The following is a 24891-nucleotide window of genomic DNA, read 5'->3' as shown; positions in this document are numbered from 1 at the left end:
GTGGTCTACTTAGATGACATTCTCATTTATTCGAAAACTATGGACGAGCATGTGACTCTGGTCAGAGAAGTTCTTCAACGCCTGCGTAACCATCAACTGTTCGCTAAACTAGCTAAGTGTGAATTTCACCAAAGCAAACTCACGTTTTTGGGATACATCATCTCCCATCAAGGTCTTCGCATGGACCCCGCCAAAGTCCAAGCCGTCCTCGATTGGACTCCCCCCACCAACCGTAAGCAAGTACAGCAATTTCTGGGATTTGCAAACTTCTATCGGGGATTCATCCCTAACTTCGCCCAAGTGGCTCTACCCATTACAGACCTGCTGAAAACTAAGGGAAAAGTAAGCTCGGCTGCCTTGCCCTCCGCAAAAATCCTATGGACTGAACAATGCCAAGCCGCCTTTCTGGCCCTCAAACGCCTCTTCACTTCGGAGCCGGTGCTACGGCACCCAGACCCAAATCAAATGTTCATTGTGCAAGTCGATGCTTCTGATGTAGCCATGGGAGGGGCTCTCCTCCAGCAAGGACCGGACGGTCTTCTTCACCCTTGCGCTTACTTTTCAAAAAAATTTGCGCACGCCCAACTAAACTGGCCCATCTGGGAGAAAGAGGCCTCTGCGGTTCATCATGCACTAACTTTATGGCGGCAATTCTTGGAAGGGTCTAAAGTACCCTTTGAAGTTTGGACCGATCACAAAAATCTAGCTGCCCTCACGGGGTCCCATAAGCTATCGGCGAAACAACAACGGTGGGCGGAGTTCTTTGCTCAGTTCCGTTTCACCCTGAAGCACGTCCCTGGGAAGCAGAACGTTCTCGCGGATGCCCTCTCCCGTTTACCACAATATCCGGTAAAACTCGAAAGACCCACCAACTCTCTGTTCACCCCTATGCAACGTGGAGCCCTACCTATGCTGGCTGTGCAAACCCGATCCCAGCATCAGCACACCTTCCCTAACTCGCAAGCTCCGCCAGCCCAACCGGCTGCCCAGCCGCCACCGCAACAGACCGGAGTTCCCGCCCCTCCTACCCCTCCGACCGCTCAGCCGCCTGCAGTCTGCGCGCCGCCGCACGTAAGCACTAACCCTATAACTGTTTCTCAGACCGACGGGGGGGCTCCCTCCAAAATCCCCATCTCCGAATCCTTTTTAACTGTCCTTCGGGACCAGTGCCTTTTAGAACGTTCCGCTCATACCCTACCTCCTGGTGTTTTGGAACAAGGGGGGTCCTGGTACAAAGACTCAAAATTGTATGTACCCAAAGCTCTCCGGAAGGACGTTTTACATTTAGCTCATGGAGCCAAAACAGCTGGGCACTTTGGGTTTCTGAAGACCCTTCACTTATTGCGCAGACAGTTCTGGTGGGGGGGAATGCGTTCCGACATTGACTCCTTCATCCGCAGCTGTCCCGTTTGTGCCGCTGCGAAACGATCGCAGGGCAAACCCCCGGGACTGCTACAACCTCTTGAAACGCCCAGCAGACCTTGGGAAGTGATTGCTATGGACTTCATGACTGATCTCCCTCTCAGTGGGGGTAAAACTGTGTTGTGGGTTGTTACTGATTTGTTTTCTAAGCAAATACATTTGATTCCATGCGCAGGGATCCCCTCTGCTCAAAAACTGGCCCGCCTCTTCGTGACGCATATCTTTCGTTTACATTCGTTTCCGCGTAAAATAATTTGTGACCGCGGAAGTGGTTTCGTTTCTAAGTTTTGGAAAGCTTTCCTCAAGTTGGTGGGGGTGGAACAGGGATTGTCTAGTGCATACCATCCTCAAACTGATGGTCAAACTGAACGTGTCAATGCTGTACTTGAATGTTATTTGCGTTGTTATGTTAACTACCACCAGGATAACTGGGTGGAACTGTTACCTTTAGCAGAATATGCCTACAATAATGCCATGCATCAATCCACAGGTTTTAGCCCGTTTTTTGCTGTATATGGACAAGATTTCAGTCCCATCGCTCCTACAGATGATGTAGAGGGGGAGGGGAACCCCGACATTGCCTCCTGGGCACACGCCCTCCGTACCACTTGGCCCTGGCTCGTTAGCAACCTCGACCGGGCCAAACGTAAATACAAAGCGCAAGCTGACAAACATCGCTCCCCCGGGGGTGACCTGCAAGTGGGTGCTTTGGTTTACCTTTCCACCAAAAATCTCCGTTCCACCCAACCGTGCCATAAGCTCAGCGCCAAATTCATTGGCCCTTTCCCCATTACTCGGGTCATAAACCCTGTCACAGTGGAACTGGCTCTCCCCAAATCCTTGAGGCGTGTGCATCCTGTTTTCCACATAAGCCTCCTCAAACCCCATGTTGCTTCTCCACGGTGGCATCCGGACCCACCGCCTGCGCAACCCATCATGGTGGGGGGGGAAGAACACTTCGAAGTCTCCAAGATCCTCGACTCCCGTATTCACCATGGCAATCTGCAATATCTAGTTCGTTGGAAACATTTCCCCCCTGCCTATGACGAATGGGTGCGCGCACGGGATGTCTCCGCCCCCGACCTCGTCGACGCCTTTCACATTGCTTACCCGGACAGGCCAGCCCCCTTGCGAACTGGGAGGGGGCCTTGAAGGGAGCAGAATGTCAGGCTGCTATCTCGGTTTCGTTATTGCCTCTGTCTCTGTGCTGTATTGTCTGCCCCCCAAGGTCGCATACCTAGGCCTGGGAACTCAGCTCCTGGGAAACTGTATTCATGCGTGTAATCTCCCGCCTTTCCTGCCTTATAATATCTCCCAGCTAGTGAGCCTTTCATAGCTGTCATTTTATTCGTTTGCACTGTATGCCTATTTGATCAGTAAAAGCCATCTGTTTGGACTCTATATGACTTTGTGGTGATTTCTGGTTCTGTGGGCCAAGGGCTGACAGGGTCCTGCTCAATATCCACCTGGAGGTTGGCAAAGCTGTTTCTAAGTAACAAGCCTCAAGTGTGAATTTATTCCTGAAGCAGTCAGACTACAGAATCCTGCCCTGCAGGGACTTGGTTCTGCTTTCACAATCATAGAATCATAGAGTTGGAAGGGAACACCAGGGTCATCTAGTCCACTCCCCGGCACAATGCAGGAAATTCATAACTACCTCCCCCACACACACACACACACCCAGTGACCCCTACTCCACACCCAGAAGATGGCCAAGGTGCCCTCCCTCTCATGATCTGCCTAAGGTCACAGAATCAGCATTGCTGACAGATGGCCATCTAGCCTCTGCTTCAAAACCTCCAGGGAAGGAGAGCTCACCACCTCTCAAGGAAGCCTGTTCCACTGAGGAGCCGCTCTAACTGTTAGGAATTCTTCCTAATGTCTAGACGAGAACTCTTTTGATTTAATCTCAGCCCGTTGGTTCTGGTCCAACCTTCTGGGGCAACAGAAAAAAACTCGGCACCCTCCTCTATATGTCAGCCCTTCAAGTACTTGGAGACGGTTATCGTATCATCTCGCAGTCTTCTCCTCTTCAGGCTAAACGTACCTAGCTCCTTCAATCTTTCCTCATAGGACTTGGTCTCCAGACCCCCTCACCATCTTTATTACCCTCCTCTGGACATGTTCCCGCTTGTCTACGTCTTTCTTAAATAGCCATTGAATAGCCATTGCTGTGATTATCGGTAGGTTCCAGCAGGTCAGCTTGGTTCCGCGTCTGTACCTTCAGGGCGTTGTTGAAGAGCCTCCCCACGCTTTCAAAGCAGCCGTTGGGATGTTGGTGCTGCTTCAGCCAGTGAATAGCGTCCTCAACGTGCTTCTCGTCGATGTAGATGTAGGACTTGGCCTGACCGAAGGCCCGGGCCACAAAAGCCGTCAGCCTGCGGAATGGGGTGTGTGGGGGAGGGCACAGAAGGGACAGACGTTGTGGCTTCAGAGATTCTGAAGACAACATCACCCAAGAGTAGGGTTGCCATCGTCCACGTCCTAGCTGGAGATCTCCTGCTATTACAACTGAACTCCAGCCGGTAGAGATCAGTTCACCTGGAGAAAATGGCCGCTTTGGCCATTGGACTCTATGGCATTGAAGTCCCTCCCCTCTTCAAACCCTGCCCTCCTGAGAATCTGCCCCAAAAACCTCACACCATTGGCGAAGAGGGGCCTAGGTTTGCCAAGACCCTCTTCACCACTGGCAGGAGCTTCGTTGTGGTGGGACTGGGCGGGTGATCAGCACAAGAACGTCACTTCCAGGATAAACTCGGAAGTGAGGGGGACGCTGTATCACGTTCCTCCAAGAACTCTATGGAAACCATAGAATTTTTAGAGGAATGTGCTGGAGAGTTCCTATCACTTCTGGGGTAAATCCAGAAGTGATTTTAATTGCCCCCCCCTTCAGCTGGCCTGCTTTCGCCTGCCAGCCAGCTGAGGATGGAGTTGCCAGCTGTGGGTTGGGAAATACCTGAAGATTTTTGGGGCGGAGCCTGAGGAGGGCGGGGTTTGTGGAGGGGACGGACTTCAATGCCATAGAGTCCAATGGCCAAAGTGGCCATTTTCTCCAGGTGAACTGATCTCTACCGGCTGGAGATCAGTCGTAATAACAGGAGATCTCCAGCTACTACCTGGAGGTTGGCAACCGTAGCTGAGGGGCAGCAGGCCGCTCCCTTCATTGGCCCGCCATTACCTGGTATCTGGCAGCCCTACCCAAGAGGCATCGTCGTTTTGGCGGGTGTCCTTCTACTCACCAAGTATTGCCCTCATTGTCGCTCATCCCAAAGGCACTGTAGGACCCATCCTTGCGTTTGTACAGCAGTTCCCGCTGGTACCCTGCAGGAGATGGAGGAAACGTTGCTCTCAGCTTTGGGGTGGTCAGATCTCGTGGCTCCCTTCTGCTAGGAGAAGTGCTTTCTTCCAGAAGAAAGAAGCTTCCCCGATACAACAGACTCTGGGCTCCGAGGAAGGCGACGGTCGGCAGAGGAAAAGGCCTCCGTAGCCAGCAGAAACTTTTCAACCCGGCAGCGGTGTGATTGTATTTAGGCGAGTCTGCCAGACCAAAGGGTTTGAGCTGAGGTGGTCTGCCTTCAGCTTTATACTCCTTTTTCTCTGAACTTGCTGTCAGGAGGGAGAAGTCCTCCTGACTGACCTGCCAATCAAAGAAGGTCACCTGGTGGGAACAAGAAAGAGGACCTTTTCGGTGGCAGCCCCACGTTTAGTTTTTATTTACTGGCAGTCCTAATTGGAATTTTTATGTGTTTTTATCCTAGTTTTATTCCCATTGTTTTACTGTTTTTTTAAACAAGTTTATGACAAAAACACAATAAAACAATAGGAATAAAACATTGGGGGGGGGAGTTTTTATACTGTAAGCTGCCTTGACTTCCGCAAGGGAGAAAGGCGGCTCATAAACGTTTTAAATCATAATAAGAAGAAAAAGCACACAAAAGCGGAGGGCAGGAGTCATCCAAAAAGGTATCGAAAGTCCTAATCTAACTTCCCCGCCCCATTCATTCTTCACTCACCGCTCTTCATGTATTCCGTGGCCTTGGCTTTGATCTCGGGACTCGCCTGGTTGGTTGCTTCCAGGTATCGGAGGATGAAGATATTGGGAACAAACTTGGCCATGTTCTGCTCCCCGCAGCCGAAGGGCATCTCGAGCAGCTGGTCTAAATTCTGCAGAGCGGGGCCCAGAATGTCACCTGAAAGTCATAGACCAGGGGAAGGAAACACCTATTCAGCTCAGGGAACTGGAGAGCCCTTCTTCTACGCCCCCAAACAGAATCCAGAAACAGTCTCCCCGCTCCCAGCGGCCGAGGACTTGTGGTGTGAAATCCAGCATGACAACAGCTGAAACATTTGAATTCCAAACACAAAATGTGACCAACAACACAACAGTGCCTGAGTGGGGCCGGAATGATTCTTAAACCGTGGTGGAGAGAACTGGGTTTCAGGCAGCCCAATTCCAAGGACCCCCAGGAAAAACCCAAGGTCACCCAGCTGGCTTTGTGTGTAGGAGCGAGGAAACCAACCCAGTTCACCAGATTAGCCTCCGCCATTCATGTGGAGGAGCGGGGAATCAAACCCGGTTCTCCAGATCAGACTCTACCGCTCCACACCACCGCTCTTCACCACTACACCACGCTGGCTGGATGAGAGGAACAAAGAGGCAAATGTGCCACCAAGGAAGCCTCATGCGACACAGCAAAGCCGGGCAACGGACACCCCGACATGCCCTTCGCATCTCGCCCACGGCCCAGGAGGGGCTGTCAGCTTTCACCTCCTCAGAGGGAGACACAGGTCCATTTCCTCACCGATGACAGAGAAGGTGGCTCGGCCAGAGTCCTCCACAGGATCCTCGGGCAGCTTGAGAGAAACTTCCTCCACCATGGCATCCCCTGAGAGGAGAAGACAGTGACCACAAGCACTCTATGCGCGTTAGCAGAGCCTCAGGGTGCCCCTTGCGCCTGAGGAAAGGGCCGGTGGCGGACGGGACCCACAGGCCTGAGGCGCTTCAGCCCGAGTGAGACGTCTGCTCTTGCCCCTCGCCTTCCCCTCGGCAATGTTTGGGCCTCGAGGGTCCCGCTGCTACCCTGGAGCTGTGTCGCCAGAGCGGCAAAAGGGCGCCCACATTGACGGAAAGGCTTCACTGGCATTCTGCTCGAGCCCAGAGGTCCGCTCGAGGTGGCCCTCCCACCTGGGCCCAAGCTGGACAACCAGAGGACCTGCATGGAGCCAGACTGCCGGGGTTTCCCTTCAGAAAACAGCACCGCTGCCGGAGGAACTGCTGAGGGAGAGCCCACAAGACCTGGCCCCACGGACCAAGACTCTCACTCGGTACCAGGCAACTCGATAGGGCTGAAAACCCAGAAAGGGCCAACGTTCGGTGGCCTCCGTGCCTGGCTTTTCCCTCCGCCATCTGCCCGGAAAAGTCAACTCCTCATGAGGGTCTCGTGACCCAGGAACTGGGCCACAAGGGTCAGTTCCACCTCCCCAGGGCACCAGCAACAGAGCTCATAGAAACCCATAGAAACACTTGAAAGCCGGTCTTTGCTTTATGTTCTCTGCGGCACAGTCGCTAGCCAAGCTGTCCTGAGCTATCCCGGCCCTACCTGAGGAGCAGAGGAATGCATTGTGGGTCTCTTCCTTGGGGACGCCTTCTGGCTGCGGAAGGAAAAAGAGGTTGTGGGTTCTGATCCTGCCCCCTCCGCGTGCACAGAGGCACCTCATCCAAATCCTCCTCTCCCCCCTCCAGCCCCCCTCAGAATTGCTTCTTTTGGGGCACATTTACAGGACCTCCTCCGGCCGGAGCCCATGAAACGTGGCGGCTCCCTGCCAAATTTCTCAGGCGCTGAAAGGTGCTTTTTGGGAGGGCCGGGAACAGCCGCTGGGGCTGAACATCTGCCAGGCATGGTCCCAAACTCCTGAGGTGACCTCACTGACCTTGACCAGCAGGGGCTTGATCACGGTGTCGGAGCGGCCATGGGGGGGCATCACGGCGATTTTGTTGCCACACAGGTCCTGCGTCTCCTCAGCCTCCGTAGTTACCGAGAGATTAACATGTCCTGCAGGAATGGGGGAAATAAATGGCTTCCCTGAACACCAGACTCTCAACCGATACCTCAAAGTGCACATGCGCAGGTAACACAGGGGAGGGTGTAGTTGCCCATGCTCAGCAGGATGGGTTTAGACTAGGGTGGCCAACCTCCGGGTACTAGCTGGAGATCTCCTGGGACTACAACTGATCTCCAGCCTACAGAGATCAGTTCCCCCGGAGAAAATGGCCACTTTGGCAATTGGACTCTATGGCATTGAAGTCCCTCCCCTCCCCAAACCCTGCCCTCCTCAGGCTCCGCCCCAAAGATCTCCAGGTATTTTCCAACCCGGAGCTGGCCACCCTAGTTTAGTCCCCCTCCGGCACCAAGCCTCTGGACTCACACCCCCATGCCCCTCTTCTGTAGAATGCAGCTCAGGGCACATGGAGGGGCCTTCCTTGCCGTGCCCCCTCCCCAAATCGCATCATCAGAAGAGGTGAGGGGGACAACAGACTCTTGGCTGGGGAGGAAACCACCTCCCTTCCCCTCCTGCCTCCACAACGGTCCTGCTCCCAGAACAGATGTTTGGGGAAACAAGGGGGAAATCACAGGGCTCCCCAGTGGGGCGTAGTGGTTAACAGTGGTGGTTTGGAGCTGTGGACTCTGATCTGGAGAACCGGGTTCGATTCCCCCACTCCTCCACATGAGCGGCGGAGGCGAATCTGGTGAACGGATTGTCCTCCACATGAAGCCAGTCGGGTGACCTCGGGCTAGTCACAGCTCTCTCAGCCCTACCTACATTGCAGCGTGTCTGTTGCCATTTCCAGGGGGGTCCAGTTGATCACCGCACCATAGGGATAGCGATGGGAATTGGCTCCCACTGGGAGCAAATAGACTTCACTATAGCCCCTATCCAATTTGAAGTGGTCTTGGGAATTAACTGGATTAAAGGACATAGTCCCAGTATTGGCTGGGAAACAAACACTATCTCCTTCGCTAGTCCCACTTGCGACCAGCATCGGCAGCGCTTTGCGCTGTTATATCCGCCCGTCCCAGCATTAACCTCCGAGGTCCCAGCACCTCCAACCCTACCCAACGTATACCGGGACTTTGCGGATGTTTTCGACCTTAAAGAATGTGACGCCTTGCCCCCCCACCGGGCCTCGGACTGTGCAATTGAAGTAGTCAAGGATTGCACATTAACCAAAAGTAAGATTTACCCCATGAGCGCTTCCGAGCGCACTGTTCTCCGGGACTTCCTAGACAAAAACCTCGCCAGAGGGTTCATTCGCCCATCGAATGCACCGAACTCGGCCCCCGCGTTTTTCATCCGAAAGAAGGAAGGCGACCTTCGCCTTTGCATTGACTTCAGAAAACTCAATGCAGTTACCCAAACCAACGCCTATCCTATCCCATTAATATCTGATATTTTGGGACAGTTACAGGAGGGCCGGGTATTCTCCAAATTGGACTTGGTGGAAGCCTACTACCGAGTCCGTATCCGCGAAGGGGATGAGCACCTCACTGCCTTCTCTAGCTGTTTCGGGATGTATGAATTCCTCGTGATGCCATTCGGATTAAAAGGGGCCCCGGGGGTCTTCATGCAACTTATCAACGAAATCCTTCATGACTTGCTATATCGCGGGGTGGTGGTTTATTTGGATGATATTCTTATTTATTCGAAAAACATGGAAGAGCATGTAGCTCTAGTCCGAGAAGTTCTGCAGCGCCTGCGCGACCACCAACTTTTTGCAAAACTGGCTAAATGCGAGTTTCATCAAAGCCAACTCACGTTTTTAGGATACATAATCTCCCACCAAGGTCTTCGCATGGATCCTGTCAAAGTCCAGTCCGTTCTCGATTGGACTCCCCCCACCAACAGCAAGCAAGTACAACAGTTTCTGGGATTTGCAAACTTCTATCGAGGGTTCATCCCTAACTTCGCCCAAGTGGCTCTACCCATCACTGACCTGCTAAAAACCAAAGGAAAAGCAAACTCGGCTACCTTACCCTCCGCGAAAATCCTGTGGACTGATCAATGCCAAGCCGCTTTTGTGGCCCTCAAACGCCTCTTCACTTCGGAACCTGTGCTACAGCACCCGGACCCAAATCAAATGTTTATCGTGCAAGTCGATGCCTCCGATGTAGCTATGGGAGGGGCTTTCCTCCAGAAAGGTCCGGATGGTCTCCTTCACCCTTGCGCTTACTTTTCGAGGAAATTTGCGCACGCACAATTAAACTGGCCCATTTGGGAGAAAGAGGCAGCAGCCGTTCACCATGCACTAACTCTATGGAGACAATTCTTAGAGGGGTCCAAAGTCCCCTTTGAGGTTTGGACCGATCACAAAAATCTAGCTGCCCTCACGGGGTCCCATAAACTATCGGCAAAACAACAACGTTGGGCGGAATTCTTTGCTCAGTTTCGTTTCGTCCTAAAGCATGTCCCTGGGAAGCAAAACGTTCTCGCAGATGCCCTCTCCCGGTTACCTCAATACCCGGCAAAGCTCGAGAGGCCAACCAACTCTCTGTTCACCCCTACGCAAAGAGGAGCCCTTCCTGTACTGGCCGTGCAAACTCGATCCCAGCAGCAGCACACCTTACCCAGCACACAAGCTCCGCCAACCCCACCAGCTACCCAGCCACCCCCACAACGGCAACAAACCGGCGATTCCACCCCTCCAACCCCACCGGCTGCCCTGCCGCCTGCAGGCTGCGCACCACCGCACGTAAGCGCTACCCCCATAACTATTCCTAAGACCACTATTGCCGGGGGGGAGGTACCCGCCAAAGTTCCCATTTCCGAATCCTTTTTAAATTCCCTTTGGGACCATTGCCTTTTAGAACGCTCCAATCACACCCTGCCTCCTGATGTAATAGAACAAGGAGGATCTTGGTACAAAGACTCAAAATTATACGTGCCCAAAGCGCTCCGAAAAGACGTTTTACACTTGGCTCATGGAGTAAAAACAGCTGGACACTTTGGGTTTCTGAAGACTCTTCACTTATTGCGCAGACAATTTTGGTGGGGGGGGATGCGTTCCGACATTGACTCTTTCATTCGCAGCTGTCCTGTTTGCGCCACAATGAAACGATCGCAGGGCAAACCCCCGGGGCTACTGCAACCTCTGGAAATACCCAGCAAACCGTGGGAAGTGATCGCTATGGACTTTATGACTGATCTCCCTCTCAGTGGGGGAAAAACTGTGTTGTGGGTTGTTACTGATTTATTTTCTAAGCAAATCCATTTAATTCCATGCGCAGGGATCCCCTCTGCTCAAAAGTTGGCCCGCCTTTTCGTGACACATATCTTCCGATTACATTCGTTTCTGCGCAAAATAATCTGTGACCGCGGCAGTGGTTTCGTTTCTAAATTTTGGAAGGCATTCCTCAAGTTGGTGGGGGTGGAGCAAGGATTGTCTAGTGCATACCATCCCCAAACAGATGGTCAAACTGAATGTGTTAATGCTGTACTTGAATGTTATTTGCGCTGTTATGTCAACTACCACCAAGATAACTGGGTAGAACTGTTACCTTTTGCAGAATATGCCTACAATAATGCTGTGCATCAATCTACAGGTTTTAGCCCATTTTATGCTGTGTATGGACAAGACTTTGGTCCTGTTACTCCAAGAAATGATGTGGAGGGAGAGGGGGACCCCGACATTGCCTCCTGGGCGCACACCCTCCGTACCACTTGGCCCTGGCTCATTAGCAATCTCGACCGAGCCAAGCGCAAGTACAAAGCGCAGGCCGACAAACATCGTTCCCCCGGGGGTGATCTGCGAGTGGGTAACTTGGTCTACCTTTCCACCAACTTGATTGTAAGCTGGTTTGAGTCTCCCTTAAGTGGTAGAGAAAGTCAGCACGTAAAAACCAACTCTTCTTCTTCTCCTCCCCACCACCGCTGCCAATCCCCTCCCAGGGCTTTGGGGCTCACCTAGGTGCGTCGCCGTCACGTTCCAAGAGAAGGTCTGGGCCTCCTCCGCGCAGAGGCAGGCGGTAAACTGGCAGGTCAGGCAGGGCTTCACCTCCACCTGCTGCGATTCTGCCAGCCGGACACTCACCTGGAGGCAGAGAAGGAGCCATTCGGAGGAGGAGATACGGGTGAGGCCTGGGGCGGTGCGGAAGCCAGGATCCGCACTGGGAAACCCAACGGGGAATGCTGCCCAGGGCACAGCTAGGATGTCCCCCAAAGGCTCAGACAGCGGGTCTACCAAACGCCTATTCTTCACGGGGTTTGGGACAGCAAGGAACGTCTTCCCAGAGACAGCCCAGCAGGTGCATAGTTAAATTGTGGAACTCCCTGCCCCAGGAGGTGGTGATGGCTGCCAACTTGGAAGGCTTGAAGAGGGGAGTGGACATGTTCATGGAGGAGAGGGGCTATCCATGGCTACTAGTAACAAAAGTTTGTTATTTAAATAAGGTTATTTTAGTGATTAAGGAGCCCCGGGGCACAGAGTGGTGAGCTGCAGTACTGCAGTCCATGCTCTGCTCACGACCTGAGTTCGATCCCGATGGAAGTCGGTTTCAGGTAGCCGGCTCAAGGTTGAGTCAGCCTCCCATCCTTCCGAGGTCGGTGAAATGAGTCCCCAGCTTGCTGGGGGTAAAGGGAAGACGACTGGGGAAGGGAATGGAAAACCACCCCGTAAACATGTCTGCCCAGGAAACGTCGGGATGTGACGTCACCCCATGGGTCAGGAATGACCCGGTGCTTGCACAGAGGACCTTTACCTTTATTTTAGTGATAGAATCAAAAGCCAATGGGTTGAAGTACTTCATATTGACCTTAGAATAGACTCTAATGCCCATTTCATATGGCCTCAAAATGTCTCTGTAATTTGTCAAATTTCAAAATTCTCTCAGGGGCTTGCAGCGCCCGAACCCCCAGCTATATGGGCTCGCCAAGCTCACCATAATCTATTCATAACCTACATTTTGGCAGCTGGATCCTCGAATCCTTCGTTGGTGCACGGCTTAATAGTTCTGTAGCTCAGCCCTTAGGCTAGAGCCAACCGGAACCATAAAAAGACATCTGAATTCTTGATTCAGGCTGAGGTCATCTCGCTTGTGCATTTTAACACCAAAAATCAGATTTTCACCTCTTTATCCTAATGAGCCCCCTCTGATGTCCTTCTACCTCTCTATTAGAGAATGAGCCAATACATCTGCCATAGAACAACCCCACTGAAGAAGGTGCCAGCAGTTACCCAGACCTCGTTGCTGATGGGAGGGGGTTCGCTGTATGGCCCATTTTCAAGGACTTCACCCCCACCACCCTGTTCTCCGCCATTTGGGCCTCGAGGTCCTTGCAAGGGCAGCAGGGTCCTTTGGACCTTGTTGGATGCTGCCCCTATTATTGCTGGTTGTGAAGGGGCCCCCACAACAGTTCAAGCTTCAGGGTCCCAAAAATGTAGGTCCGCCACTGGCCGCAGGGGACTTTCCTTGAGAGGGGGTGACTTGAGAGAAGGCCACCCTGAGCGGACAGGCGGTGGCCTTCGTGGAGTCCAGCGTGGGATTGGTTGATTTGCTACAGCCCCCAAAGCTTTTCAAAGGGGCTCTCGCAGTGCATCTCCCCCTTCCCCATGTATAGCTGTCCTCTCCTCAAGCTAGGAAAGGGTCCCTCACCTGGATGCAGTCCTTCTGGTAATTGAAGACGGTGGCTTTGAGTTCAAACGTCTCCCCGCGGACTACAGAATAGGGCAGCACCAGGTCCACAAAAAACGGCTGGAAGACCCGGAAGGTCGCCGGCTGGGAGAGCCCGAAGCCGAGATCCGCCACGCAGATAGCGTCGGCTGTCCACTCCGTGATCGTGTCGGGAGCGGTGACCGAGAGAGATGCTTTCCCCTCCTCGCTGAAGAATGGAAAGAGAGCAGACCCCCCTCAGCAACCACTAACAGGGCTGGAGATCGTCTCCTTGAAGGCTAAACCAAGTCCCAGCCAAGGTTACCATGTAGGGTTTGCAAACCAAAGAGGCTGAGCTGAAAAATGCTAAAATTACAAATATATAAATTTTAATAAGGTGGACATGTAGATTAAAAGCATAAAACATTTCGACCTAATACACTACTTGATGTATCCACATCCTTAAGAGCCCGGCATACAACAGAAGGTGAGACAGTGAAGCCAGGTTTTAGCGTATAAGAAATAAAGAAATTCACAGGGAGCTTCACTGCACTACAAGGGCTTTTAGATATTTCTTACTGCCCATTATGTTATGTTATGATTATTAGGATGTGTGATAAGTTATGTTTATACTGACCACTGAGGAAGGCCTTTCCGGGCCAAAACGCATCTGGTCCTTTTTGGATCTCATATTGGTCAAAGAAAGATTGTACATCGCAGTTGTTTATGTTTGTATATACTGAATGTGTAGGTTTTGCCTTTACTAGGAGTTTTATGCTTTTAATCTACAGGTGCACCTTATTAAAAAATTTATATTTGTAATTTTAGCATTTTTCAGCTCAACCTCTTTGGTTTGCAATCAATATTTTAATTGAGTTCCATCAGGATTCCCCCCCTCTTTTGTTGTTTTACCATGTAGGGTTGCCAGCTCCCAGCTGGGAAATACCTGGAGGTTTTGGGGGGCGGAGCCTGAGGAGGGAGGGGTTTGCGGAGGGGAGGGACTTCAATGCCATAGAGTCCAATTGCCAAAGTGGCCATTTTCTCCAGGTGAACTGATCTCTATCGGCTGGAGATCAGTTGTAATAGTGGGAGATCTCCAGCCACCACCTGGAGGTTGGCAACCCTAAAGCTGAACATTTCCGATAAACTTTCAGTTGCCCAAGGGTCGGAAAGAGCCCATAACCAAGAGTATATTCAGTAAGAAAATAAGGATTCAAACTAGGGTTGCCAGGTCCCTCTTCACCACCAGCAGGAGATTTTTGGGGCGGAGCCTGAGGAGGGAGGGGTTTGGGGAGGAGAGGGACTTCAATGCCATAGAGTCCAATGGCCAAAGCGGCCATTTCCTCCAGGTGAAGCGATCTCTATCGGCTGGAGATCAGTTGTAATAGCAGGAGATCTCCAGCTAGTACCTTAGGGTTGCCAGCTCCGGGTTGGGAAATACCTGGAGATTTTTGGGGCAGAGCCTGAGAAAGGCGGGGTTTAGGGAGGGGAGGGACTTCAATGCCATAGAGTCCAATGGCCAAAGCGGCCATTTTCTCCAGGGGAACTGATCTCTATCAGCTGGAGATCCGTTGTAATAGCAGGAGATCTCCATCCATCCCCTGGAGGTTGGCAACCCTACTTCAAACGCATATCCAGGCATGGATTTACCCAACACAATCCTGCCTATGCTGTTAACTGGAAGTGCAGGGGAATCTACCACAGACAACTTAGTAGTAGCCACCCCGGCAGGGCAGGCCTGAAGTCGATCCCATCACTCGCATCTGTGGTGTTCGGCGTCTTCCTCGGCAGGGGTGCACTTACTTGAGCGGGACCAGATCCCAAATCCATGTCTCTGGGAAATGGGTCCTTGGTTTTGCCTTCTCCTCCTTCTTCTCTTCCACACTGGACTGAGTGACAAAATTCCCTGAGCCAGGGACAGGAGCGGATTCGGATATGCTATAGGCGATCGCTGGAAGGAGCGAAAAGGGAAGAGGCGGACAGCAACAAGATGAGGAGAGGGCGGTTACAGATCACTCTCTCTCTCTCTAGAAGAAGAAGCAGAAGAAGAGGAAGAGGAAGAGGAAGAAGGAGAAGGAGGAGAAGGAGAAGAAGAAGAAGACGGCGATGACGAAGAAGAGTCAGTTTTTATATGCCGACTTTCTCTACCACTTAAGGGAGACTCAAACCGGCTTACAATCACCTTCCCTAGAGGAAAGAGACTTAAGTTGACAAATTAAGAAGTATAATGTTTAGAATTAAATATAGATAGAAGAAATATTCAGAGTATGCAAAGTACAATTGTATAATGACTGATAGAGGATGTGATAGAGAACTTGAAAATAACAAAGTAATGTCTTCAAGGGGTAGATGAAGGATGCCAGTATGTAACATTCTAATGCCACTAGGACACAGATATCAAGCATTATTACCATTTTCCCCTCCTTTCCCCTAATTTCCTTTTGGTTCCCTTTTATAAGAAAAATATTATTTTTAAAAAATCAATCACCTTCCCTTCCCTTCCCCACAACAGACACCCTGTGAGGTAGGTGGGGCTGAGAGAGCTGTGACTAGCCCAAGGTCGGCCAGCTGGCTTCGTGTGAAGGAGTGGGGAAACAAATCCAGTTCACCAGACTAGCCTCCGCCGCTCATGTGGAGGAGTGGGGAGTCGAACCCCGTTCTCCAGATCAGAGTCCACCACTCTAACCTCACCTACACCACACTGGCTCTCATATATTAAGGTTAATTAACCAGCATGGCATAGTGGTTAAGAGCGGCGGACTCTAATCTGGAGAACCGGGTTCGATTCCCCACTCCCCCACCTGAGCAGTGGAGGCTAATCTGGGGAACTGAACTTGTTTCCCCACTTCTCCCCATGAGCAGCAGACTCTAATCTAGAGAACCAGATTTGATTCCCCACTCCTCCACATGAGCGCCGGGTTGGTTTTCCCGTTTCCTCCACATGAAGCCTGCTGGGTGACCTTGGGCTAGGCACAGTTCTCTCAGAACTCTCCCAGCCCCACGTACCTCACATGGTGCCTGTTGTGGGGAGGGGACTTTGAACCACTTTGAGACTTCTTAAGGGAGAGAAATGGGGTATATAAACCAATTCTTCTTCTTCTCCTCTCACCCCCACCCCCTTCTCAGGAGCTTTCCAGCAGAGAAAAAAATTAATTGTCCGAGATTCTTACGTGTCATTTCACCCATTTTGAGAAGTCTTCTTTCGGGTTGTGGTAAGCAGGACACAGGTTTTTTCACTCGGGTATTGGTTAAAAGTTTCAGTCGCAGTTGCTGAAAAAAATGAGGACAGCCTGTACACCATCAGTTGTTTTACGTTCAGGGAATCCATTTCCCTCTCTCCTATATTCTTTTGTTTATTAGTCCTAGTTTGGTTATTTCTTCCCCCCACCCCATTAAACAATTCTCAGTCCTTACGATATACTACATACCCTAGAAAACAGTGAGATAAGTAGGGTATAAGTAACAATGCATAACATACAGTGAGGCAAAGGGAATATAAAGAAGGAGGAGGAGGAGAAAGAGGAGGAGGAGAAGAAGAAGAAGAAGGAGGAGGAGGAGGAGGAGGAGGAGAAGGTTTTTATATGCCAACTTTCTCTACCACTTAAGGGAGACTCAAACTGGCTTACAATCACCTTCCCTCCCCCTCCCCACAACCTAGAGGTGCTCCGAGGAATCCACTTCACAGATCTAGAATCATCTGACTGAAACAATGCAAATGAAGCCAGGTGAGGACGTCTTGTGACTGGAGATGCCATTCTCAAGAGGAAATGCTACCCACCTTAAAGAGGCTATAGACATCCGCTTGCCATTCATACCAGGGGCCTAGCAAGGACCGCTTTCGCCTTTGACCGAGCATCGGGGGACCCTCAAAAGGCAGACAAGGGTAGGGCTCAAAGTCTTCCAAGTGGTAGTCAAATCCTCTTGCGCCAATTAAGTACTCAGAATCATAACCGAGACCGGATCTGTACACCTGAAAGCAGAGGTCACGGGAGTGAGCGGGAGGTGAGCAGCCATGATGGTCAACACTCTTGATTAGGGTTGCCAGGTCCCTCTTTGCCACCAGTGGGAGGTTTTGGGGCAGAGCCTGAGGAGGGCGGGTTTGGGGAGGGACTTCAACGCCATAGAGTCCAATGGCCAAAACGGCCATTTTCTCCGGGGGAACTGATCTCTGTCGGATGGAGATCAGTTGTAATAGCAGGAGATCTCCAGCCACCACCTGGATGTTGGCAACCCTATCAGTTCCCCTGGAGAAAATGGCCACTTTGGAAGGTGGACTCTATGGCACTGAAGTCCCTTCCCTCTCCACACCACGCCCTCCTCAGGCTCCACCCCCAAAATCTCCAGGTATTTCCCAACCCAGAGCTGGCAACCCTATTTCTGTGTGGCTCTGGGTTGGTAAATACCAGGAGATTTTGGGGGTGGAGCCTGAGGAGGGCAGGGTTTGTGGAGGGACTTCAATGCCATAGAGTCCAATGGTCAAAGCGACCATTTTCTCCAGGGGAACTGATCTCTATCGGCTGGAGATTAGTCGTAATAGCGGGAGATCTCCGGATAGTACCTAGAGGTTGGCAACCCTACTCATAAGACCTTCCAGTCCATGCGTCTGGATGAAGTGATGCCTCCTTGACATTACATTTTGGTATTCCTCCTGACCATGGAGGTTCTCACACCCAACTCTGGTTTTCCTCTGGGCCAAGGCGGTGTAGGGGAGGAACAGCGGAGGAGTTCACTGGCTCTGGATGGGTGGAATGGGATTCCTCACCCTTTCTGGCGTCAGAGCGCTGTCTTCCTTCAGGATGACGCTCTTGTCGACCGCCCGGAGAGAGCAGAGGGCTCCAGGGGCTGCCTCCACGTGCAGCTCGACCTGTGAACCTGGAAGATCTTCTTCCTCGGAGAAGCCCAGCTTCACCTAGGAAAAGAAATGAAGAAGAGTGAGACTTTTGGATGCAAAACCTCCGCTGGCGAGTGAATGATGAACACGCAACACTAGAGGAAGGAGGGCAGAGCACACACACACCCATCCAAGCCGGCCGTCTGTTATCGACACGATTTCCTCCTTCAGTTTGGACCGAAAATCCAGACGGCGTCCGCATCCCTCGTATACCAAAAACAGGGTAGCTCTGCCACACCCACAAATACCCAACCGTAAAAACACAAAAGCATGTGGCTAAAGGCCATATATTATAACATATATCCCCTTCTTAAATAACACCATGGCCGTTTATGCTTGGTAATTAGCAGCGTGTCCCAGCCTGAAGTGCCCCGCATATTTTTTTTTATTTCTTCATGCTGAACTATCATTTCAGACGTCACTGCGAAGCCGGAGCATACCTGCTTCACTTTTCTTAAGAGCCCCTTTAAAGCAACCTCTTGTATTTGCTCCGCCCCCACATGAAAGCATTCACTGAAGGAAGCATGAAGAATCACAGCCGCGGCTTAGATATGCAAACGACCATTGCTAATGACTATGCAAACGGAGAAGCAGGCAAGTGGGGAGAGGGGTGGAATTTGTTTGACTGTCTCCTCTTGCATCGGGACCGTGAATAGTCATTTTAAAGGTCACATTTAAAAAAGGAGCTTTGAGGGAGCATCAAAATCAACCCTGCATAAATGGCCCATCAATAATAGTCCAGATTAAAGAATGTAAAATCCTTACGCAGTGCTTGTTCTCTTTCTTAAAAGTAATCACGTGAAAATCCAGGATGGAGTTAAAACCATAAGTTGAAGGCAATGAAGCTGTAAATAAGGGAATCTTCATCATGAACACATGAAGCTGCCTTATACTGAATCAGACCCTTGGTTTGTCAAAGTCAGTATTGTCTACTCAGACGGGCAGCTGCTCTCCAGGGTCTCAGGCAGAGGTCTTTCACATCACCTGCTTGCCTAGTCCCTTTAACTGGAGATGCCGGGGATTGAACCTGGGACCTTCTGCATGCCAAGCAGAGGCTCTACCAGTGAGCCACAGCCCCTCCCCATCATCAAAATGAAGGGATGCATTGGATTATGTATTAGTCTGGATAAGTAAGAAGCTCTGATGAAGATGTGCATGAAACGAAACCAGGAGCCGGCAGCCTATCTGATTCACTGATTCACAGCTTCGTTGTCTTCAGCTAATGGTTATAACTCCATCCTGGACTTTCACATGATTACTTTTCAGAAAGAGAACAAGCACTGCGTAAGGACTATACATCCTGAGCAGCCAGGGGGTACCTTGCAACTGCTTGTCTCATAGAATCAGAGTTGGAAGGGACCACCAGGGTCATCTAGTCCAACCCCCTGCACAATGCAGGAAATTCATAACTACCCCACGCACACCCCCAGTGGCCCCTACTCCATGCTCAGAAGATGGCAAAAAAAAAACCCCAAACCCTCCAGAATTCCTGGCCAATCTGGCCTGGAGGAAAACTGCTTCCTGACCCCCAAAGCGGCGGTCAGCACTACCCTGGGCATGCAAGAAGGGGCCACAAGAGCCAAACACTGACGCAAACCTTCCTGCCCTCCCACTCATGATCTGCCTAAGTTCATAGAATCAACATTGCTGACAGATGGCCATCTAGCCTCTGCTTAAAAATCTCCAGGGAAGGAGAGCCCACCACCTCCCGAGGAAGCCTGTTCCACTGAGGAATCGCTCTGACTGTCAGGAAGTTCTTCCTAATGTTTAGCCGGAAACTCTTTCAATTGAATTTCAACCTGTTGGTTCTGGTCTCCAGCCGAAGGTCAGCAAGCCAGAGCCCGGGGTGGCATTCACCCTCCCAAGAGCCGTGCACCAACCTGATGCGGGAGACACTTCTCTAGGGTGAACACGTCCATATCGGCTGTCACCTCGCCATCAGCAAACACAGCATACAGTAGAAGCCGGGCAATGGGTGCCAGATCTGCGCTCATGGACAGCGTTAGCGTAAAGGTACCCTTCAGTGCTGGGTTCAGGGGAAGGGTGGCCGGGAGGGAAAGAGAGAATCAGAATTCACACCAGAACTGCTGGAAGAGGGCGACAAAACAGAGAGCTTTGGGCATTCAAGAGGCGTCCCGCACCTTGCTTGGGAAGAAACGCAAAATTGGCAGGCAAATCTCGGGTGAACAACACCCACAAGTTTTGGAACATGTTAGTTGCTGAACACATAAGAGAATCAGAAGAACCCAGCTGGATCAGACCAGTGGTCCATCTAGTCCAGCATCCTGTCTCACACAGTGGCCAACCAGTTCCTCTGGAGGTCCCACAAGAGGGCACAGAGACCGAGGCCTTCATAGGAACATCAGAAGAGCCCCGCTGGAGCAGACCAGTGGTCCATCTAGTCCAGCATCCTGTCTCACACGGTGGCCAACCAGTTCCTCTGAAGGCCCACCAACAGGGCATAGAGGCTGAGGCCTTCATAGGAACATCAGAAGAGCCCTGCTGGATCAGACCAGTGGTCCATCTAGTCCAGCATCCTGTCTCACACGGTGGCCAACCAGTTCCTCTGGAGCGCCAACAATAGGGCATAGACAACAAGGCCTTCATAAGAATCTCAGAAGAGCCCTGCTGGATCAGACCAGTGGTCCATCTAGTCCAGCATCCTATCTCACACAGTGGCCAACCAGTTCCTCTGGAGGCCCAGCAACAGGGCATAGAGGCTGAGGCCTTCATAAGAACATCCTGCCTGTGTTTCACAGCACCTAATATATTAGGCATGCTCCTCTGATCCTGGAGAGAATCCATTTTTACTAGTAGCCATGAATTCTCCTCTCTTCCATGAACATGTCCACTCCCTTCTTAAAGCATTCCAAGTTGGCAGCCATCATCACATCCTGGGGCAGGGAGTTCCACAATTGAACTATGCGTTGTGTGAAGAAATACTTCCTTTTATCAGTTTTGAATCTCTCACCCTCCAGCTTCAGCAGATGCCCCCGCATTCTAGTATTATAAGAGAGGGAGAAAAACTTCTCCCAATCTACTCTCTCAGCACCATGCATAATTGTAGACCTCTATCATGTCTCCCCTTAACCGCCTTCTTTCCAAGCTAAACAGGCCTAAGCGTTTAAATGCTCCTCATAGGGCAGTTGCTCTAGTCCCCTGATCATTTTGGTTGCTCTTTTCTGGCCTTCTCAAATTTTCCAATATCCTTTTTTAGGTGTGGTGACCAGAACATGCATACAATATTCCAAAAAGTACACATTTACGACATGTTCCTAATGGGAAGATCTGGTTCTCCTACTTACTCTCATCTTGGCCAATCGGCACGGCTTTCTGCCCACTCAAAATGACCTTTCCTTTGGACACAACCTGTGGGAAGATGAGATACTAGGTGTGGGGCAACTGGAAACACCCCCCCCCCAATCACAGAAAACCCACTTCAGAAAAAGGGTAGAAAGGAAAGGGAAAAGTGTGAAACGGGGAGGTGGCCCTTCCTATAGGTCAATGGCTGAGCGGGAAAGCGACGCTTCAAAATGCCCTGAAACTTGCAATGATTTTAGGAGAAGACGTAGCCGTGCGACAAGACAGGCCAGTTCTGGACACGAGTTATCCATCTGCAAACCTCGCCCTCCCCAGGCTCCGCTCCCAAAATCTCCCGCCGATGGCGAAGAGGGACCTGGCAACCCTATCTCCAGGGGAACTGATCTCTATCGGCTGGAGATCGGTTGTAATAGCGGGAGATCTCCAGCTGGTACTGGAGGTTGGCAACCCTGTCCCATACACAGTTGCCAAACACCATTAGATGCTTACCAAGTAATAGAAATCCACGTGGTCAGCCTCGGGCCCCAGTTCTTTCCGATCAATTATATAATCCACGTGTACTTCCTGATCCTTTCCACAAGGCAGTTCTTCCTCTACGTGCTGGATCTCAAGGAAGCTGTTGCTCTCCGAGTAGAAGGGCTTCAGCCAACTGAAAGCTTCATTCCGCACTATCTCAAGGTCATCGGAATCTCCAGCAGTTATGTTCTCAAGGGAATACCTGCCCTGCAGAGCAGACAAGACAGAGCAGAGGTCACCATTTGGACAAGGAACACATAAAGATAAAATAGTCCCCATTATGGACAACCAGCGTGGTGTAGTGGTTAAGAGTGGTGCTTTGGAGCGGTGTACTCTAATCTGGAGAACCGGGTTGGTTTCCCTGCTCCTACACAGGAAGCCAGCTGGGTGATCTTGGGCTAGTCAAAGCTCTCTCAGCCCCACCTACCTCCCAGGGTGTCTATTGTAGGGAGAGGAAGGGAAGGAGATTGTAAGCCAGTTTGATTCTCCCTTAAGTGGTAGAGAAAGTCAGCATATAAAAACCAACTCTTCTTCTTCAGAGGCCAAACCGCCTCGCTTAGAAGAAACTGGAAAGTTCATTTCTAAGTAGGGTTGCCAACCTCCAGGTACTAGTTGGAAATATCCTGCTATTAGAACTGATCTCCAGCAGATAGAGATCAGTTCCCCCAAAGAAAATGTCCGCTTTGGCAATTGGACTCTATGGCATTGAAGTCCCTCCCCTCCCCAAACCCAGCCTTCCTCAGGCTCCGCCCCAAAAACCTCCCTCCAGTGGCAAAGAGGAACCTGGCAACCCTATTTCTAAGTAGGGTTTCCAGCTCTGGGTTTGAACATTCTTGGCAATTAAAAGGTGGAGCCTGGGTGGGTGGGATTTGTGAAAGGGAAGGTCTTCAGCAGGCTATAAAGCCATAGACTCCAAAGCAGCATCTTCCTCCAGAGGAACTGATCTCTGTTGTCCGGAGGTCAGTTGCAACCCTTCAAGCCCCGCCTGAAGGTTGGCAACCCTGTTTCTGAGGCACCGGTGGTTCATCAATGATGACAAATAGGTTGAAGACAATTAACAAGGAGAAACAAGGTAAGTTTTTCATGAGGGGATGGAAAGGCTCCACCACAGAAGTTCTGGTTAAATGTCCTGGGAGATATAAAACTGAAACCAAGCTTATTTTCTTTATCTCTCCCTCCCCGAACCCATCAGGAAGAACCACTGAAAAAGCAGAGCATCTTACAGACACCTTTCTAACTTCTTCGGCACCCAGGGCTACAGTGGAGACACAAATTGCAAAGACTCAAGAATGGGCTGAGGCTGATAAGAACATAAGAAAAGCTCTGCTGGATCAGACAATTAATCAAACAAGGCCCATCTAGTCCAGCAGTCTGTTCACACAGCGGCCAACCAGGTGCCTCTAGGAAGCCCACAAGGAAGACGACTGCAGCAGCAGCATCCTGCCTGTGATCCACAGCACCTCATATAATAGGTGTGCTCCTCTGATCCTGGAGAGAATAGGTATGCATCGTAAGAACATAAGAAACGCCCTGCTGGATGAGACCAAGGCCCATCAAGTCCAGCAGTCTGTTCACACAGTGGCCAACCTGGTGTCTCTAGGAAGCCCACAAACAAGACGAGTGCAGCAGCACCATCCTGCCTGCGTTCCACAGCACCTAACATAATAGGCATGCTCCTCTGATCCTGGAGAGAATAGGTACGCATCATGACTAGTATCCATTTTTACTAGTAGAAGAAGAGTTGGTTTTTATATGCCGACTTTCTCTACCACTTAAGGGAGAATCAAACCGGCTTACAATCCCCTTCCCCTCCCTCACAACAGACACCCTGTGAGGTAGGTGGGGATGAGAGAGTGTGACTAGCCCAAGGCCACCCAGCTGGCTTCAAGTGTAGGAGTGGGGAAACCAACCCGGTTCACCAGCTCAGCCTTCGCCACTCATGTGGAGGAGTGGGGAATCAAACCCCGTTCTCTAGATCAGAGTCCACCGCTCCAAACCACCACTCTTAATCACTACACCACGCTGGTGTAGTAGCCATGGGTAGCCCTCTCCTCCACGAACAAGTCCCCTCCCCTATTAAAGCCTTCCAAGTTGGCAGCCATCACCACATCCTGGGGCAGGGAGTCCCACAGATGGAACCAGGAGGGGAAATCGCAAATGTCCACATATTTATGCTAAATGTAGCTGCACCTAAACCAGCCTCCTTTCTAAGAATGACAAGCCGGCTTCTTCAATCCCAGGCAAATCCCTATCTCTGATGTCAGAGGCTACTTTTACCAATCATAGCCATTTCCCACCTCCATCAAGTACCTGGTAATGGCTCTGAACTTCCATGACAAATACCTGGTCTGGTCAAAACCAGCTCCCCCTTTGTCCAAAAGGGATTAAGTCTACCAGGATGGTCCAAGGTGGGATGGGTCTGAATACCTGTATTGTAATGTAATCCAGGGTCCCAGATGCTCTAAGGGGGCTCCTGTGCCTTAGCAAGTTTTAGGATTTCTGTCACACCCCTTACAGAAAGATAATGTATGCATACTGCTTTTAGTACTGAAAAGAACTACGGTATGTAATTGTTGATACTGCAGATAGATCAACTGAGACCAAGCCTGATGAGGAAAGGCTGAGAGAGTTGGGAATGTTTTGTCGGTAGAAGAGGATGGTGAGGGAGGACATGATTGCTCTCTTTAAGTATTTGAAGGGCTATCACTTAGAGGAGGGCAGGGAGCTCTTCCTGTTGGCAGTGGAGGATAGGACTAGCAATAACGGGTTTAAATTGCGGGAGGAAAGGTAGGTGGGGCTGAGAGAGCTGTGACTAGCCCACGGTCCAATCTTAAGTGGGGATAGTTAAGTGAGGAGGCGTTCCTTTGGGTCCCCCGGCCCCAATCCCTTTAGGGTCTCGAAAGGAAAAACCAGCAGCTTTGATTTGTTATTGGAACCAAATGGGCAGCAAACGCAGGTCTTTCAGCACAGAGATGGCACAATCTCTGCAACCAGCCACACTTCAGACCAACGAAAGTTTCTGGATAATTGTCCAAGGCAGCCCCACTTCAAGTGCATTGCAGTGAGCTAACTTGGGTGTGATCCAAGGGGGGATCA

The 24891-nt window shown here is 51.0% G+C and overlaps 1 protein-coding gene across 1 annotated transcript in view; it reads right to left on the bottom strand.

Annotated features, from left to right (window-relative positions):
* The window catches only part of LOC130476390 (alpha-2-macroglobulin-like protein 1), a 97216-nt gene that overhangs the window by 23448 nt on the left and 48877 nt on the right, over window positions 1-24891 (bottom strand). Inside the window, exons 14-28 of the mRNA XM_056848326.1 lie at window positions 21769-22002; window positions 21264-21327; window positions 19839-19984; window positions 17830-17976; window positions 16846-17037; window positions 16238-16337; window positions 14871-15018; window positions 13071-13296; window positions 11383-11509; window positions 7354-7475; window positions 7023-7074; window positions 6225-6308; window positions 5436-5612; window positions 4662-4743; window positions 3644-3800 (exon numbers count right to left, since the gene is read on the bottom strand). Of these exons, the coding sequence (XP_056704304.1) occupies window positions 3644-3800; window positions 4662-4743; window positions 5436-5612; window positions 6225-6308; window positions 7023-7074; window positions 7354-7475; window positions 11383-11509; window positions 13071-13296; window positions 14871-15018; window positions 16238-16337; window positions 16846-17037; window positions 17830-17976; window positions 19839-19984; window positions 21264-21327; window positions 21769-22002 (2058 nt within the window). The remainder of the gene's footprint in view (window positions 1-3643; window positions 3801-4661; window positions 4744-5435; window positions 5613-6224; window positions 6309-7022; window positions 7075-7353; window positions 7476-11382; window positions 11510-13070; window positions 13297-14870; window positions 15019-16237; window positions 16338-16845; window positions 17038-17829; window positions 17977-19838; window positions 19985-21263; window positions 21328-21768; window positions 22003-24891) is intronic.

The sequence above is a fragment of the Euleptes europaea genome, chromosome 4, assembly GCF_029931775.1.
Source record: "Euleptes europaea isolate rEulEur1 chromosome 4, rEulEur1.hap1, whole genome shotgun sequence".
Lineage (NCBI taxonomy): Eukaryota > Metazoa > Chordata > Lepidosauria > Squamata > Sphaerodactylidae > Euleptes > Euleptes europaea.
The sequence above is the reverse complement of the archived record's forward strand: the minus strand, read 5'-3'. Positions and strand labels throughout refer to the sequence as shown.